The sequence below is a fragment of the Stegodyphus dumicola genome, chromosome 4 (assembly GCF_044657685.1).
Source record: "Stegodyphus dumicola isolate Sdum_Otavi_A_Nest chromosome 4, ASM4465768v1".
NCBI classification, from domain to species: Eukaryota; Metazoa; Arthropoda; class Arachnida; order Araneae; family Eresidae; genus Stegodyphus; species Stegodyphus dumicola.
In genome coordinates, this window is record NC_140771.1 from 7,956,189 (window position 1) to 7,974,542 (window position 18,354).

The 18,354-nt window shown below is 30.0% G+C and overlaps 1 protein-coding gene across 3 annotated transcripts in view; it reads left to right on the forward strand.

Annotated features, from left to right (window-relative positions):
- The window catches only part of mtDNA-helicase (mitochondrial DNA helicase), a 63,691-nt gene that overhangs the window by 34,335 nt on the left and 11,002 nt on the right, over positions 1–18,354 (forward strand). For 2 of the 3 annotated variants that reach the window (XM_035366236.2, XM_035366237.2), the window contains exons 6-12: positions 32–188; positions 2,741–2,859; positions 2,976–3,144; positions 4,875–5,009; positions 5,084–5,157; positions 7,692–7,806; positions 14,019–14,210. In XM_035366236.2, coding sequence (XP_035222127.1) covers positions 32–188; positions 2,741–2,859; positions 2,976–3,144; positions 4,875–5,009; positions 5,084–5,157; positions 7,692–7,806; positions 14,019–14,210 — 961 coding nt within the window. The remainder of the gene's footprint in view (positions 1–31; positions 189–2,740; positions 2,860–2,975; positions 3,145–4,874; positions 5,010–5,083; positions 5,158–7,691; positions 7,807–14,018; positions 14,211–18,354) is intronic. The other variant, XM_035366239.2, reaches the window with a different exon arrangement.

The window sequence follows — 18,354 nt, forward strand, 5'->3', positions numbered from 1 at the left end:
GCAAAATATTTAAGTTTTCTCTTTTATTTAGGTTAAATGATCCAGTGCTTTTTGGTTGGTCTTTAGTTGGAAGTACTGAAAGAGTAGTAGTTGTAACATCTGATCCTCTTGATGCTATTGCTGTAAACCAAGAAACTGATTTACCTGTGATTTCATTGCCATATAATTTCAAAAATTTCTCTCCAGATGTAAGTACTTTTTATAGTGTTTTTCACTTAGTATTAATACATATGGGTATATATGAAATATTCATTATGAAATGTAAATATGAAAAGAAAAAGTTGTATGTAAAGTGCATTATTTCAACAGGATGCTGGAAAAGGCTAAAATCTTTATTTCCTTAAATTACTTCCCTAGACATGTACTTTGAGTATACAATTTCTCAAAATAAGATAATAAACTTTTGTATAAGAATTTTAATACTGATATGATATCTAATTTCTTATATTCATATCCTAAAATAAAAGGCCTACTTACTGGAATGTTTGTTACTAAATACAGAATGTTTCATTGCTTTGAGGTAAAATTTGTAGAGATATTTGAGATGAAATTTGCTGGCTTAAATCATCTTTATTTCCTATCATCAATAATTTTAAAAAAATGATGTTTTTCAACCAAATTTAGAATGCAATCCTAAAATATAAAGTATTTGTTTTAATGGTTAGTGGTTCCATATTAGATAAAACTCTAGAAATTTTGTGGATAATGTTGGTCTAGGAGCGAGAAATGAGATTCCTAAACCCATATGTTAGTAGACTTTGTTATTATTTTAAGATATACCTATCCCAAAAGTACTTTTATTTACAGATCCATTCTAGATATTCAATAGTAAATTGGATTCATTAACTTACTTTCTGAACCTAGTATTAAAAATAAGTTCCCAATAATTACTTTAATGCTGAATGGCATTTGTATCATTAACTTATTCATTCTAGGTACAGGTAAATTGTTTTCAAATTTTAAATTTGACTTGCTGACTTCCATTATTATTCAAAAATCCTTGTTTTATTATCAGGGTTATTTATAATTCTGCAAAACATTTTTAAAATTCATAAACAGTAAATTATGCAATAATTAATTTTTTTTCACTCATTTTACAAATACTGAATATGTCCACTATTGCAGAAATAGCAAACATCTGTGTGATAATCCATTTCATACCATACACGATAGCATATCATGGTTGATCACAGGTGCAGTATTGATTGCAAAAGTATCAGTAGTGCATACGGGCACAGAAATTATATCTTTGAGAAACTTCCACAAAAAATTTACATCCTGACTGATGGCTTTATTCGAGGGTTTAACTTATCACTTCTGGATGCTGTTGAAAACAAGTACTGCCTTTAACATTTTGCTCTAAATAATCACCGCGCAATCAAAACAGGCAATATTTCTGCATATTCCTACATGCAGCACATATATCTTTTTTTTTTCTCTCTTTTTTTTTAAGCAGTTTACTCGACAGGAGTGAAATTTGTTTTTCAAGAACTTAGATCACCTGTGAATGGACAAATTGCTACGTTAGACAAATTACTTCAGGGCTGGCATATTAATATCCTACATTTCTGCAATGCAAAATATCTAACTTTCAGTTTTAAATAAAGTTATATAAAACTGCCAGGGCTTGATGGCCATTGGTAGTTAGATTATGTTTAAATGCTGGCTAACAGGCACCCAGCTGTTCCAGACTTCTTTGAACAAACCAGTCATTAATGAACTTGTTCTCATTTTATTTCAATTTTGTTCTGTGTGAGAGTAGGATTTAATTATATTTTTTAAACTTTTTTTGATTTCAAACATAATGTATGTAAATACCTCTTACTTGATTAGAGCCTTTATTCCTTATATTTGAGGTATTGAAATATTTGAATGAAAATGGGTTACTGAGGTATACAGATGTCATAAAGCATTACTCATTTAATCAGCAAGAACTGTTTATAAAATGTAAATAATCCAGTTTAGTAATCCAGTGTGCTCAACATTAATAAAAAAAAAAACTCCAAGCTTTATGTGAAAAGAGCTCTTTTCTTGTTATTTTTAGATCTACAAATAAGAGAATTTCATAGTAAATATTTTATTCTGAAGAAAAATTTGAAAAAAGGATGTTAAACTGATTAATTAAAAAAGAGTTGTCTCATATATCGAAAAGGCCAAAAAAGGTCTTTTTGATATTTATTTGTGTAACTATTAAGACTTCAGCTTGTACTTGTGTATAATAAAAATGCTTTCTACAAAATGACATCCTTGAAAATGAATGAGCCATTTCTGTTTCCCTCTCTCCCCCTGAAAATATCTGACAAAGGGTTATCTGAAAGAAGTCTTTCTCAAGGTTGGCTCACCCTCCAGTTAATTTAGATAAAGGAATTCTGTAATACTTTCAAAATTTTATGAATAATACGGCATTTTTAAGGCTAATTTCAGAATGAAGGTTCTGCATATATACTTTCACAAGGAAGATGGAACACATTGTAATTATTAATTTCATTTATTATTTGCTGATTTTTTAATGCCTGTAAGTTCATTTAATTCTTATAAAATGAAAAGATTGTATAAAATATTTATCTTGAAAATTGTATTAGAAATTTTATAAAGTTTGTGTGTTTTAATTGTTTATTTTTTAATTCAAGGGTAAATTTGCTTTTTATTTTACTTTTACAATTATTTTTACATATAATCTTAAATATTAAAACTAATGTCACATGTAAATATGAGTCATTAAGAAATTTTAAAATTTTAGATACTTTCTGCATTAAAGCCATTTGCTAAAGTTATTTTCTGGTTGAAACCACATTTACATGACTGGGAAACACATAAGATTCTTGGAAATCATCTTGGTAAAAGTGCCTTTTTTATTAGGTAAGATTAGAATTTTATCTTCCCTTTATTTATTTATTTATTTATTTATTTTTATAAAAAAGAGTATTTTAGAAGTTTCAGTATAATATATTCATAATGTATTAAAATTATTATAGGCCAAGTGATTTTCAGTGTGCATTGTTAAGCCTCCAGAATGATTTTAATTTAAGACATATTTTGCGAGAAGCTTATCCAATGCATGATGAAGATTTAGAAACATTTGATTCTTATGTAGGCGAAATTCTTGAAGAATTAAAAGGCTATGAAAAAGCTGTTGGTTTGAAGGTAAAACTTTTAAGTTCTTAAAAACTTTTATATTCATAATTGTGAATTTTTTTTTTTTTTTTTTTTTTTTTTTTTTTTTTTTTTTTTTTTTGTTGCCAATAATTTTTCTGTTAATTTGTTCAGCAACTACTTTATGTACACCATACAAGAAGATTATTTTTCCAGATTTTCAAGAACTTTTTCAATCATTTTATTTCATTTTTATTGCTTTAATAAGTAGTTATTATTTAATGATGAACTAAATATTTAGATAATTGTAACTTTTCTAATACTTAATGTGTCTTTTGCAAATGGGTATTTGATTTGCAGAGATTGTATTATAATAAGTTAAAATGTATAGTTATGTTATTCCACTAAAACTAAGTGATATTTAGCAATTATTTAGACATTTGGCCAGATTATGTTCTAGCAGTTAGCATTATAGTATATAATAAAAGTAAAAAGTGTTAAAACCCATGGAACAATTTATTTTGAAACAGAAACAAAAGGATTTTTTTATAGTAAAGTATTAGTAAAAAGCCTCTTTTAAAAATTTACATTTGGGAACTTAACAGGCTAACTTACATATTAGGTGTAACTATCCTAGTAGAAATGATTGAATTTTCCAAGTGTACTAAGTTTTGCCAACCATCTGCATAATAGTTCAACAGTTTTAGCAAACTATGTTACCCTTTTTGTATGTATTCTTTTTGTTGTATTCAAAGGATTTCTATAGAAAAATAGTCGTGTATTTTGCTTTAAACTCAGTTTTAAAATAAATTCTTGTAGAATTTACTTGGTGTAAATGAAATTTACAGTATGATTTCTGTTAGAATACAGTATTTTTTTCCCCCATAAAATCAATTTTCCCCCCTCACCATAAAATCGTTTAAAAAGAACAACTGCTTTTAATCTGTTTTTAAAGTGGTTGCTATGAATTTCTACTAGAAAAATAATCTTATAGTGATTGACTATTATAATAATAATATGTATGAATAAGTAATGTTTTGCAATTATAAGTCATCATTCATTTTTTCTAGAAAAATTGCCAAACTGTGCCAATGTACTAAAACTAATATGTAGGTATCCTTAACAGGCATATTATATTTAGTAGTAATTGTATATAGTTTCCCAAAATTTCCATTGTTGATATATTGAGTAATTTTGTGTTCTTTGACTAATTTAACTATGGAAAATATCTACTGATTTTCCTCCCTTTTATTGAGTCCATCTAAAAATTTAAACCTCAAAATTTTTATTAAAAAACGTTGCCATGTCTGAAAGTCTACCTTATTTGTATCATTTCTTTCATCATAACATAGTGATGTGACAAAAAGTATTTATGGCTAAATATTTGTTGAATAAATTCATGGCTAAATGTTTGTTAAACAAATGTTTAGCCATGAAGTACTTTTTAAGCACACTCTACAATCCATACTACTATTGTTTGCCTATGTTTATTGTATATGCCTATGTTATGTTATGCCTATTGTATATGCCTATGTTTGTCTATGTTATGTACACTCTTGCCTATGTTTAGTATTTGATCAGATTCATGCAAGCATATATAAAAATGAACAGATTATTTTCCTTTACAAATTTGGCAGTTATTGCTGTACGTTATGTTATTAATTACACTTTTATATAATGTTATTAATAATTAAAATGCTATTGATAACAGTTTCATGCAATGGAATTAATAAATAAAATGCTATTGATATCAGTTTTATATATATTTTTTTCTCCTTTAGTGGAAAAGATTTTTCGTTTTAAATGAACTTTTGAAAGGTCATCGTAGAGGTGAACTGACAATTTTTTCAGGTCAGACTGGTACTGGTAAAACTACATTTATGAGTGAATATTCTCTGGATTTATGTGCACAAGGAGTGAGTATGTCTCTTGTTACTTTTCATATTTTTTTTAATTGTGTTCCTATTTAATCCTTTGTCTAATATTTTAGCGTCCTACTTTATGGGCAAGTTTTGAGATTAGTAATGTAAGATTAATGAAGACCATGCTTTTACAATATTCAAGGTAAATCTGCAATTTGCTTATTAATCTGTTATGTAAATACAGTATTCTAAATAAATAAATGAATACTATGGATTGATCTGATCTCTTCAGTTACTTAATAATTTTTTTTTAATTTATTTTTGTGTTTTATAAGACGAAACTGAATCAGAAAAAAATTAATGTTGTCAATTCTTAAGAATGTGCATTTACAGATAACTTTTTTTTTTTTTTTTTTTTTTTGTCTACTTTTGGAATGAAGATGAAAAGAAATCATTAGTTTTAAAATAAAAATATTATTTATTTAAAAGAAAAAAATTGAAAATTCATGAGGATATCTTGAGGAAAAAATAATATTTTGTCATTTAATTTTTTAGCTACTTTCTACATGAACATATTTATGTTTCTGAGATAATTTTATCTCAGTTTCATCTTTAAAATTTTGACTTTTTGTGTTGTAATGAGTTGAAGATACGGAAAGAATTTTTATATTACAGATATTAGAAAAGGATACGCGAAATAAAATAAATACTATAACTATTTCTGGAATTTTTAGAAGTAATTTTTATAATTTTCATAATTCACAGCCTGAGATGAAAAATCATATTTGTCAGATAATTATCGAAGTAAAATGCAGAGTAGTTGATTCCCTCCATATATATGCCTTATCACGTGCTTTCATTTTATTGAGCGCTTTTTTTCTTTGGTGTGTCATCAAATCTTTTAAATATCAGTGCTATCAAATGCTCTATCTCAGGGACTAAATATGTTGTTCTTGTCTTTTTTTTTTAAATCATTCCTGATGGATTGTAAAATATGCAATAATAAACTATGTCTCATTTTATGCTTATCTTTGGGTGTTCTGCAAAACTAAACTGGGAATTAATAGTAATTAAAAAAAGAAAACTAAGTTTTTAGGATTTTTTTTATTTCCAATTTTTCTTAACTAAAAGTTTGTTTTTGTGATTTAAGTGGTTAAATTAATAATTATCCACAAAGTAGCCAAGGACTTTTTAAAAATAGAAAGCTAATCCTAATAACAAAAAGGCATTGGTAAATTGTCATTTATGTTGCTCATATTATGTTAAAACTGTGAAAAGAATTTACATGGAAAATACAAAGCAAAAACTAAAAATGTTAAATTTACTACATTTGCTACAACAACTACAGCTACCTAAGCTAATTAAATATTGGAATATGGCAAAGCTCAAAGGAGCTATTTGCCTAACAGAAGAAATGCTTTCGTAGAGGATTTTCCAAGAGAAATTGTATTTACATTACCAATGGAAAAGACCATGAAATACAATCATGCACCCCCTCACCATTTGCAGTGATTGAACACAGGACAAACTATCAGCATTCAACGGTCTTAACAACTTAGCCACCAGTAAGGGCTATATAGAAACATATTGTTAACATATGCCTCATGCTGGCACATGATTGGCTATTAGGTTATACCATGTGTAACAAATGAATTTAAAGCTAAATGTTTGAAGTGTTTTAGGAATGTGTACAGCAGTATTTGTATGAATGTAACTGTCTAAGATCACAAAAACCAGCTGACTGTTTTAATGGCATTTGCTTGGAATTGCAAGTGTTTTGGTTTATTAGTAGATATCTCATAATAATAAGTACTGTCTATATATCATTTTGTCGCCTGGTAATATACCAGTACTGAACCTTGCAAATTCCAAAATGTTATGAGCACTGGATTTTCTGTGAATGATGACTTTTGAAAAAAAAAAATTATGGGACAATTACAGATGTTTCACTTCCATACTATTCACTCTTACTTGTAATGATAGATCCAAAACTATACCACTCATGAGGATTCTATACAAGGTACCCTTTCATTGCTTTAGTAATCACATGCTGTTGGTATCCAAGCATGTTTTTGCTGCAGCACTGTGAATTTCCATTATGCACAGATTTTGGGAAATTCTGGGCCGTTGAGGATTATTTCAGATGCAGAATCATGTTTAATTTCCTGATGATTTGCCACTTCATTAATAATCTTCGTTTATCAAAATCACATCATTCTCTATATCTTCATTTGTAGCTCTTGAATTCCTTCCTTGTGTGAAAACATTTTTGAATATTTAAATCACTTCATAAATATTCTTTTGCAGCAAAGCATTGTTCTTGTATTTCGCAGAAAATACATAATATATGTACATAATATACTTGCATCTGACTACCAAAAACTTAGTTCACTGAATGTTGCTTTTCTCTAGTACAAAGAGAAAGTGGAGCAGCCCTTATTAACAGCAAGTCAGGAGGACTGTAAGCAATATTGCAACATTAAATTAATGCAGTAGTAATAAGATGGATACCACATATAGTAAGTGTAAAGCAACAATGTTGCTTGCAGAAACTGAAATACAACATTGTGCATAATTATAGGTTTATTTTTGTATATCTTTCATTCTTGTATACATTAATCCAGTGTCAAAAAGAATTTATTTAAATACTTTAATTATAATTAAATTATTCCTTTTTTTTTTTTTTTTTTTTTTTTTTTGGTGTGTGAAAAAAATTTAAATATTTGTTTGCAATAGGTGCTCATTGAGTGAAAATATTGATGAATTTGATTACTGGTCTGAGGAGTTTCGTAAACTTCCAATGTTCTTCCTTAATTTTCATGGCCCACGTTCTTTGAAAAAGATATTAAAGGTATATGTTTCATTAATGTAAAACCATAAAAAAATTCAGAGTTATTTAGGTATATAAATATATTTAAATATCCCTCTGAGATTTAGAACACATTATTTTTAAATCTAAATAAAATAACTATCAAAAGCATGAAACATTAGCTTTCTGTATTATAATGAACCCAAGCCAGGTAAGAATATGTAAATAGATGATTAGTACAAAATTTATTTAAAATATTTTGAAAGGCTCAAAAAGGTCTTGAAAAGTCTTATTTATGTCCCCCCCCCATAGTAGGAAGGTTTATATACTTTGATGTGAGACTAACATGCAACAGAGAATGAACACATTATACTCATAACTACCAGTGTAATATGATATTGGCCTTTCATATACCATTAAAACAGCTTTAGCTCAGTGATGGAAGGATTTCCAAAAGTAATTTGTGTTATTTGATATTAACATATTTTCAGCAAATTCCTTAAATATAAATAATTGAGCTTCTACATTTCACATTTATTTTTCAAAATATCCTTAAGTTGTTCAGTTATATTAATGCCTGGATGCCAAAACGGTATTTTATTTCTTCCATTTTGGTTTTCAAACAATGCTTGCAGAGCAGCATGTTACATCTTAACATAAGTACTTGTGGAGGAATATCATTCTGTAAAAGCATGTGCTTGTGATGTTTAGGTGATCATGCATAAAACATTTCCAAGCTGAACTTTTTCTATAGTATCATATTTATTAAACTTCTCTATAAGCCTGCTTTGTTCCACATTAGTACTGCCAGAACTATCCCAAGTAAATTATGCATGTGAAGTGCCTTATGTCCTGCATATTGTGATGCATTATTTATATCACACATATAATTATTTATATCATTATTTATATCATCTGCATAAAAAATATTGGTGAGATATGTTACATTATCCATTCTGTGCCTCAAATCAGACAGAGCAGCTTTCTTCTGGTCTAGTATTAAAAAAATATTGTGTGTCTATAACTTGCTGACAAGATTTCTTTCTTAGATAATTTTTTGAATGTACAGTTGCGAAAAATGAGACAGTTCTATATCTTCTGTTCTACTGGGCCGCTTGGCAAAATTTTAATTCCGTTTTTCATGTCTCAAAAGCACAACATAAGATATATATTATATATATATAGAGAGAGAGAGAGCTTTATTCTAACATAGGTATTTTGTCACAAAAATTGGACTTTTTCTGAAATAACATAAATTTTTTCCCATGTTTCAATTCTACGACTCAAAGTATGCCTAGATATTAAATTCTGTAATTTTTGGTGAGAAATTTATGGAGAAATTTAATAAAAATTTATCTTGGCAATTTTTTTTTCAGTTTGTGCCAAGAATAATTCACTTGGCGGAATTCTTAATTTACAGTAAGTTACTTTCCTTTTTTTTCATTGATGCACAAGAGGAAAAAAAGGTCCATTGTTAATTCTTTCAAATAATTTTAACAAAGTGCGTAAACCACATTTTCAATTATTATTGTTTATATTAAATATGCCAAATTTCAAAATGTAAATTCACGTATATTATAGGACATTTTGAATAAAACTATTAATTTTTTGCAGGCATGCTTAGAAATACATCTACTTCAAGATGATGTTAAAACTTTTATAGGTATATACACAATTTTTTTCAAAAAATTTAAAAATACAAATTTTAAAAATAAATCATAAAAAATATTTGGAATGAACCTAAATTTGAAATTCTGGAAAAAGGATAAGGAAAAAAAATATTAATAAATATATATCAAATTCAATTAATATTGAGGAGCTAAAATTTTGAGAACTAATTTTTTAAAAACTTCTCATGAAATTTTTACGAAACTTGGCATTTTGACATAATTGCATCATAAAATCGAAATATGGAAAGAAAATTGGCATGTCATTTCAGAAAAAGTCCAATTTTGTGTCAAAATACCTATATTAGAACAACGCTATATTTAAATCTAATACATATCATAAGCCGTGCTTTTGAGACTTGAAAAATGCAAGTTGAATTTCGTCAGTTGCCTCAGTAGAATGGGTGGTATAGATGACCCATTTTTTAGACGTGGGGGTGCAGTGTACAGCATAGTTGATAGAATAATATGCATAGTAACTTGCTAGTTTCATAACGAGGTGAGGCAATTATAAAATGAAACTAGGAACTTTCTGTCAGGCAATTGCATGAGGGAGGTTGCTATTGGAATTCACTTGACCTTGGACCTTGGAAAGAGTAGCCACCATTTGTTTTATCTGTCTATCTGCTTTAGTTTGCTTTTGAGCCTTGGTTGTAGAAGGCATTTTTCTGTAGTAGTGCCACAATCATGGTGAACTTTTAAATTGAGCAGTGCATTAACCTCAAATTCCTTGTGAAGTCTAAAAAGTCACCAATGAAATGCTTCCATATGTTAAAGGAGGTGTTAGGTGATAATGCTGTGTCATATGCATGAGTTTTGGAATGGCACAAACAATTTTCAGAAGATTGGAAAGAGGTTGAATATGATGAATGTCCCGGTCGATCTGCGAGTTCAAGAACGTGCAGAAAATTAATGAAATTGTGTGGAAAGACCAACATGTAAGTATTTGGATGATCACAGACAAGATGAATACTAACAAAGAGAACAGCAAGACAAATTTTGCATTATGAATTAAACATGACAAAAGTTTGTCCAAAAATGGTTCTGAAAAACTGCCCAGAAATAAAAATTCAGAAATATGTTTGCTCTGATGTCATAAAATGACTCAATGAAGAACCAGACTTACTCACATGTGTCATCACATGCGATAAAATATGGATCATCCAGTGTGACTCAGAAATAAAGCATCAATCGAGGTACTGAAAGATGCTCGCATCGCCAAAAATGAAAAAAAGCACAAATGAGGAAGTCAAAATTGAAGGTAAAGCATATTTTTTTTTTTTTTTTAAATATCAAGGTTTTTATTATGACTGAATAAGTGCCTGCAGGTCAAAGCATTAATCAGAAATACTACAAAGAAGTCCTAATCAATTTGAGCGAAAGATTAACAAAGAAAAGATCAGATTTGTGGAAGACCAACACATGGATTCTGCATCAGGACATCATACCAGCCTACGGTGGCCTATCTGTGAAACAGTTTTTAGTGGACAAGCATATTCCTATGGTCAGACATCCTCCATATTCAACAGATCTGGCTCCCTGTAACTTTTATCTGATCCCAAAAGTGAAAAGGGTATTTTTAGTCTGTTAAGGAGGTAAAACCAAAAACAGCAGAATTGTTAAAGAGGATGACAATGGGTGACCTACGACACTGCTTTGAACAATGGAAAGCACATATGCAGCAGTGTGTGGATAGGGGGAGTATGTATAAGGGGATAAAAGTTAGTTGTAACTTTGTAATTAATCACATTTCTGATGCCAGTATCATTATTTAATTGCTGTACCTCATATTGCAGAAATGTAATCTGGTCATCATAATTTGAGATTTACCAAATTTCCGCAAGTGCTGCCTTTTCCATCTGAAAAAACACTATAACACTGATAAATGGCATTTGATTATATATTTTAGTTATATCATGTCATGAACTGGGCATGTTCTATAGCTTATCTATGTTTGCTTTTATTTAAACAATAATTAGGTAATTATAGTGTTTTGGAGTATTTAGTGTGGACATTTTTCTCTTTGTTAAATAAAAGCTATAATGCAAAAAATAATGCATTTTAGCTTTTATTTAACAAAGAGCAAAATGCTCTAAAACCTTTTTTTTTAATTCTTAAAAAATTAAAAAATTTTAATATCTTGAAAGTTATGAGATGAACAGCATTCCGCAAACTACTATTTAACTGATTAGGTGCATTGAAAGTAGGTTCTGTAAGATGTATGTTCTGTAGATGTCCGGTGTAGGCTGTTTGCATATTTTTTAGATGATTTTCATTGTATTTACAAAAATATTTTATCTAAAATTTTGTGCTATTTGATAATCCGTATTCTTCACTATCTTTCTGCACTATAATTTCCAAGACAATAAAGTCATTCATTATATCGGAAGAGGTATTTTATCCCATTCTTCGGGAATAGCTTTCCAAAGTCCAAGGAGGGTTGTAGGTCAATGTTTGAACAATCCACTTTTTATAAGTCTGAAAGCACAAAAATTCATGGGTGATACATCAAGAGATTTAATAAGGATATGAATGTAGGTTATGGCTTTGATACTCATCTCCTATTCCATTTTTTTTCCAGGAATTTAACAGGGAATTTTGACATGTGGCTGTTTGCTTTGCTTTAATGCAGTGGAACTGCATCAGTAGTTCTGTATGAATCAATAGAACTGATTAATGGAATTGTGGGTAAAGAGGAGGTGTTTTATATTTGAAAATCAGGTATAAAATATGTTTCTGATAATATGTGGAGTTGATCTTGACATTTTTCTCCACTCTCATTATTTTTAATTTGCCATTAATTGTATGAAAAATAAGCAGTAATCATAAATCCCTTTGAAAAACTTTCTTTAGATTCTTTGAACCATGTTTTTTTCCTCCTCTTTAGTGGTAATAAATGGATCTCTTTTTACAGTCATTCAAATATACTCGAGATTCATCTATTGTGACAACATTTTCCATTTTTGTGTGAATAAATGTTTCTTATAAAGAATTCAGCAGCGTATTCTGTGTTCAGGATATGTTGTGGACAAAAATGATGCACATTATGTTTTTTCACCTTTAAAGGATTCAAGTCAGCATTAATCACTTTGTTTGCAGTTGGCACTGAGCATTTTAATAATTTCGCAACTGTCCTTTGACTTTGGGCTTTGATCTGCTACTTGATTTTTTTGGGGGGGGGTGCGGATTTTCTTTTTACATTAAAGGACCTTTGCAATTTTCAAAACATTCCTTTTTTTCTTTGGATATGTATTTGGGCCCATTTTTTTTCATATTTGAAGCCAAACTTTAATGTTTTTTTCCCTTTCTTGTGGACAATATTAGCTACCTTTAGCTTTAGATATTACAAAAAACCATAGTTTTTGAAGCTTTTTTTAATAACTAGGCACAAATAATGTTCTTCAGAAAGGGCATGCCTTCCATTCATTGCTTCTTTGAAAGCGTCATTTTGCATGAAAACAAAACTGACAAGTAGCAGACAATAATTTATAATTTAAAAAATATAATTGCAGTTAAAATATAGCATATAAATAGCATATTATAGCTAATAAAAATTGTCTAAAAATGCCTTTGTATATGAATATTCTGTGCATAGGTTTTTGTTTTGTATGACTATATATTACTACATTTTCTAATATGTGCAATAAATATTTGAAATAATGTACAATAAATCCTTTCTTTTATCACTAATAAATGTGACCATTGTTTCTGAGACCATAAATAAGCATTGTTATTGAATATACCTTTTTAAGATGACTAATTCCACATAAGAACAAAATCATATGAACTTTGATAATTGTGTTACAGGGAGCTCATTCATTGTACATGTATGCTTATCTTTGGTTTTTAATGCTTACTTAAAAATCAAAGTTATTTTAAATATTTTAATGAAATTTAATTTTACTGTAATGAACACTATTAATTCATTAATTTTATTTAAGTTTTTGCAGTAGAGTTTATTAATTTTTCTATTTGTGTTTAACCTAATACAGTACAAAGTCCATAATTCGGACTCGTCGGGACTTCGGCGATTCCGGATTAGGGGTTTTTCCGAATTATAGATCATCAATTTAAATCTGGTAAGATGGCATGCAGAAATTATACAATTAAAAATATGAAACCGTAATTTATGAAATAAAGAGCAATTATGATTTAAAAGGTATCAAAATTTACAAAAAAAAAAAAAAAAAAAAAGCTTAGTATTTATTTGTTTATTTTAGTAAACATTTCTGTCAATGTAAGTTGTTTAAGTTGCTTCGTTTTTTGTGCTAATACTTTCTCTTTAATTCTATAAACAGTCATAATTTTATGTTTAGTTACAAAGTTCTGCTGTTCAAGTCCTGTAATTGCTGTCAAGAATGCCGACTAACTTGTCAATCAAAATTTTTTCGTTTTCAATAATGTTCTCTGTTACTTTCTTCACTATCGAAAGTGTGCATGGGTAAACGCTTTACTGGCTTTACTCACATGCACAGCAGACGCGCGTATCAAACGCTCATGCATAAGTTTGTGGCTTTGAGATCCGGATTACGGACTTTGTACTGTATATTAAATTACAAACTGTATTTGTTGCTTTTTCTTTTCTAGGCTATGACTAATGCTGTAATTGTGTATGATGTCCAACATGTCGTAGTAGATAATCTTCAATTTATGATGAACATGGAAGATTATAATTCTTCATTAGATCAGTATCGAAGGCAAGATCAAATATATTCAACATTTCGAGATTTTGCTTCTCGACTGAACTGCCATGTAACTTTGGTGATTCACCCACGCAAAGTTAGTATCCATCATTATAATATAACTTTGTCTGTATTTGCAGTCTTAAATTAATTTATTGTTGTAGAAATATACGTGAATGATGGAACTTTTTTTAATAAAATTTACAAGTCATTAAAAATGTGCCATTAGAAAGGCATATTACTTTTCTTTTTAATGAACACAGTTAAATATAATTCTAGTGTTTTTCAAAATAGAGAGTTCTGTGTGAAATTTATTAAAATGAGGTATTCATATTTCAGTATAAAGTTTTAGGTCTTCTTAGATGTAAGATTCTTTTCTTATAAAAGTTTGTTTTTTCTAGCCATTTCAAAGGAACACATGTGCTTTTTGGTTATCAGAGCACCTTTTTGTGCCAGACATAATGTTGGTATGAAGTCTGGAGAGAGAAATGGCAACTGTAACAATATATACAACTTCATTAAAGAAAACTGATTTTTTTTATCAAATCCAAAATAGATACAAATATTAAATACAAAAACAGAAACTGACAAATAAGCATGCATGTATTTATTCCAGTCAGTGTTCATCTAGTGTGATAATGGTGCATTTATACTTGCATCTGACAGAATTCCACCAACATGAACTTTTGATGTCAGAAATAAACTAAATAGTTATCAGAAGATGAATGTGTAAACCTTTGAACCAGTATCTGCTTTATCAACGTTTCTTTTATGAAACCATCTTTCATTCCAGTTTTATTTGGGTGCTCTTGTAGGAGTGAAATATAATATCATTCTTAAAGGTTTTCTTTCCATATGGGGCGAATCAATGGCCAAATGATTAAGAAACATTAAGATAATTAAATACTGGGAGTTTTGCCTGGGTGTACTCTCAGGCAAATGGGCTGTTTGTGTAGTTGATTTTCACCATGTGTAGCATGAATATGAGCCAATTTTCACTAGAAAATCCTCCACAACAGGCACCCCTCATCTTAGAATCTTTCCCTTTTGAAGAAATTAATCATGAATTTTTTGTGATTTGGAAACTGCCAAACTACATAATGTATGGTTTTATCTTTTTTAAAGAAAAGAAAGAAACAAAATCGGCACTTTAACCCCCCCCCCCGACCCAAAAAAGGCTACTGAAAATATAAGGAAAAATTACTGGATCACAGTTACTTTTTCTGCTTATTCACAACTATGTCACTGCATAGATATTCATTAGGTAAATTAAGCAGTTTACATTTAGTGCTTCTGAACACATTAACTGAAAAGTGTCAAAAAAACAGTTTTGTTACTGTTTTCTAATAGCAGAATAATTGCATCTTGTACAAATAGCGGTTGTCATCAACTGATGATAGATAAACTCTTTGTCTTATCTTCGGTGTAAGTGTTACTCAACACATTGTAAATTAATTATTTAGAAGGTCACTTTATCTGGACTTCTTAACAACATTTTGAAACAAAACATTATTTTACACCATAAAATTAATAAATCAAATAACGTTTTTAAATAAATTATTAAAGATTATTTTGCAAAATTTCTGGTCTGTGTACACCACATGTGCATTCAAAATAAAATATAATTGTTTCATGATGAGAGTTCAGGAATTCGATTGCATCTATGATGAAATTTGATTGCAAGACTTTGTATTTATTTAATTTTATTCAAATAGTATTATGTATTTTAATGATACTTTTCTATTAATTCATTTTTATTTGAGGGGAAGAAGTAAGAAAAAAAAATAAATGTCAGAATTTTTAAAACTAAAGTTCTTTTTGAATTGACCCTTAATTTTATTCAACAGTAAAGATTTATTTTTGGAAGCTGTCAAAGATTCTATCCTGATAGGTATGAGCTACCTTAATTGGGTCATTGTGTAAGTTGGATTGCTGTTGTAACTTGACCTATGCATTTGCTGTGTAAAATAGGAAGTTTAGTTGGCATGAATATATATTTGGTTGATGTAATAATTTTTGTGAGAAAGTATGTCATGACTGCAGTAGGGGGAGAAATGCTGATATATAAAAACCATAAATTAAATAATGACAAACCAGCAATCTTTAGGCTATTTTAAAATAGCAGAATCCCCCTCCCCCAAAAATGGAACTGCATAAAGCACTGCCTAAAAAGGAGTAACCTACAGCATCAATCATGGGGTGAACAAGAGTGTCTGTCCAACATACAGAGATTCACTAAAAGAGTTGCTGAGAAAGAATATACAGAAACTCTTCAGTAAAAGTCCTCCAAGTCAATTTTGAAAGATCCAGAGCAACCACAATAATGGCAGTGCAATTTATGACAGAAAATAAAATTACAGTTACTCTCATACAACAACCATGTCTGTTCATGGGTACTCTTAACAGGATTTCCTATGGCCTGAAGAATCATTCTTCTATGACAGTGGCAAAGCTGGAATAATTTATGCTGGGCCACATAGTCCGTTTCTTCTTCACTCCACTCTTTATTCAGTAACAATACCTCTAAAAGGCCAAAATGCACGCACAAAACTAACCTCGTCCTATTTTCCATGCACATGTGAAACTAAAGAAGCACCTCTAGCCTTACAGCATCCAAAAAAGCAAAAAAGTATTGTAAGAATTTTAACAAAAAAGTAGTGTAAGAATATAATTGGAAGAGATGCAGAAGCAAAAGACCCTGTCTGGGAAAACCCGATTGAAGATATTAGAGGCTCAGAACTTCTGTTAATTTCTGGCAAAATAGTCAGTTTAAGACACTCTCCACCAACACTGAAACATTATGAGCAAAAGACTGGCCAGATGTCATGCTTATTTCCGGAGACTTGGCAAATAATGGAAATTGTTGGGAAGTCCTCGATACAGATTCAATAAGCAATCACAAATACATTTCTTTCATAATCGGTCATAGCAAAGTTAAATATTATAAATGCAGATTTAAGATTAAATACAGGGGTCATTCCAAACTTCACAAACACCTTAAATAAGCAGAAGAGAATCTCACTCAGATAGTTACCAGTTGTACTCCATCCTTTCTTGATAAAGCTGCAGAAGCTCTTATAGAAAGCATAACAGCAAGTTCTTATTAAGTGGACAACTGGAAATCATCTCAGCTAGTGAACAGAGGAGCTTAGCATCCACAAGAAAAAGCACAATGCTTCCAGGCGTCGTTATCAGGCAGGTCATGATGAAGAACTACGAGAGCAGTATTGCATACTTCTCAAAATGAGAAGCCAAATATAAGTTGGCAATATTAGATGCAAAGAAACAGGCCTGACAGACTTTGTGCACTAATACAAGAGCAAAATATGGTATAGCCTTTAAAATGCAAATAATGCAATCTGCAAAAGCACCACCCTTAATGCAAGCAACTATTCACAAGCTCCTAGCTCCACCACAACCATGAGAATTATTCTTGAGAATCTGTTTCCAAGAGTTATCTTAGCTATGGATACCCTTTGTCATGCAATTAGGGAACAAGCATGAAACATGATATCGAACCGGGGGAACTTCAAAAGCAAAACTTTTTTTCCCCACTCAGTATTCACCACTCTAATAAAAAAGCTGAATCAAAATAAGGGCTGCAGGGCCAGATGGACCTGACAACACCGTCATAATAGAAATGTTTTGAACAGTTCCTAAACTTGTGATCTGCTTCCAGAATCATTGCAGGAAAATGGGATATTTTCCAACTTCCTTAAAGAATGGTGAAGTATTCTTGTTCCTCAAACAAGGCCAATCAACGTTACTGCCCTCTTCCTTCCTGTCCTTTTACTGAACAATACAGACCAATCTATTTCTTGCTGTTCTGAGGTAGAGAGATTTATCCAAGGAAAACTGCAACATGATCTATACATGATCTGTACAAACAATAATTTGGCATGGAAAAAAGTGTTCAGTGAATCACACATTGTACAACCTTAAACATATCAGAGACAGCAATCTTGCAAGAGGCAAGTATACAGCAATCTTGCTTTACATCAAAAGGGCTTTTGACACCCTTTGGAGGCCACATATAATACTCCTAGGTGGTCCAATGAGGTACTTGTCTCATTGAGCTGCATAGGAGTTATTAATGATGTCGTTCAAATAAACAGGAGCTATCTGTCACCCAGAACACTAAGACTATTAATTCTGTGTTCATGGGTACTCTAACAGGCTCATCCAGGCCATAGGAAGGCCTGTTAGAGTATCCATGGACAGATAGGCATCTTACAAGAGAC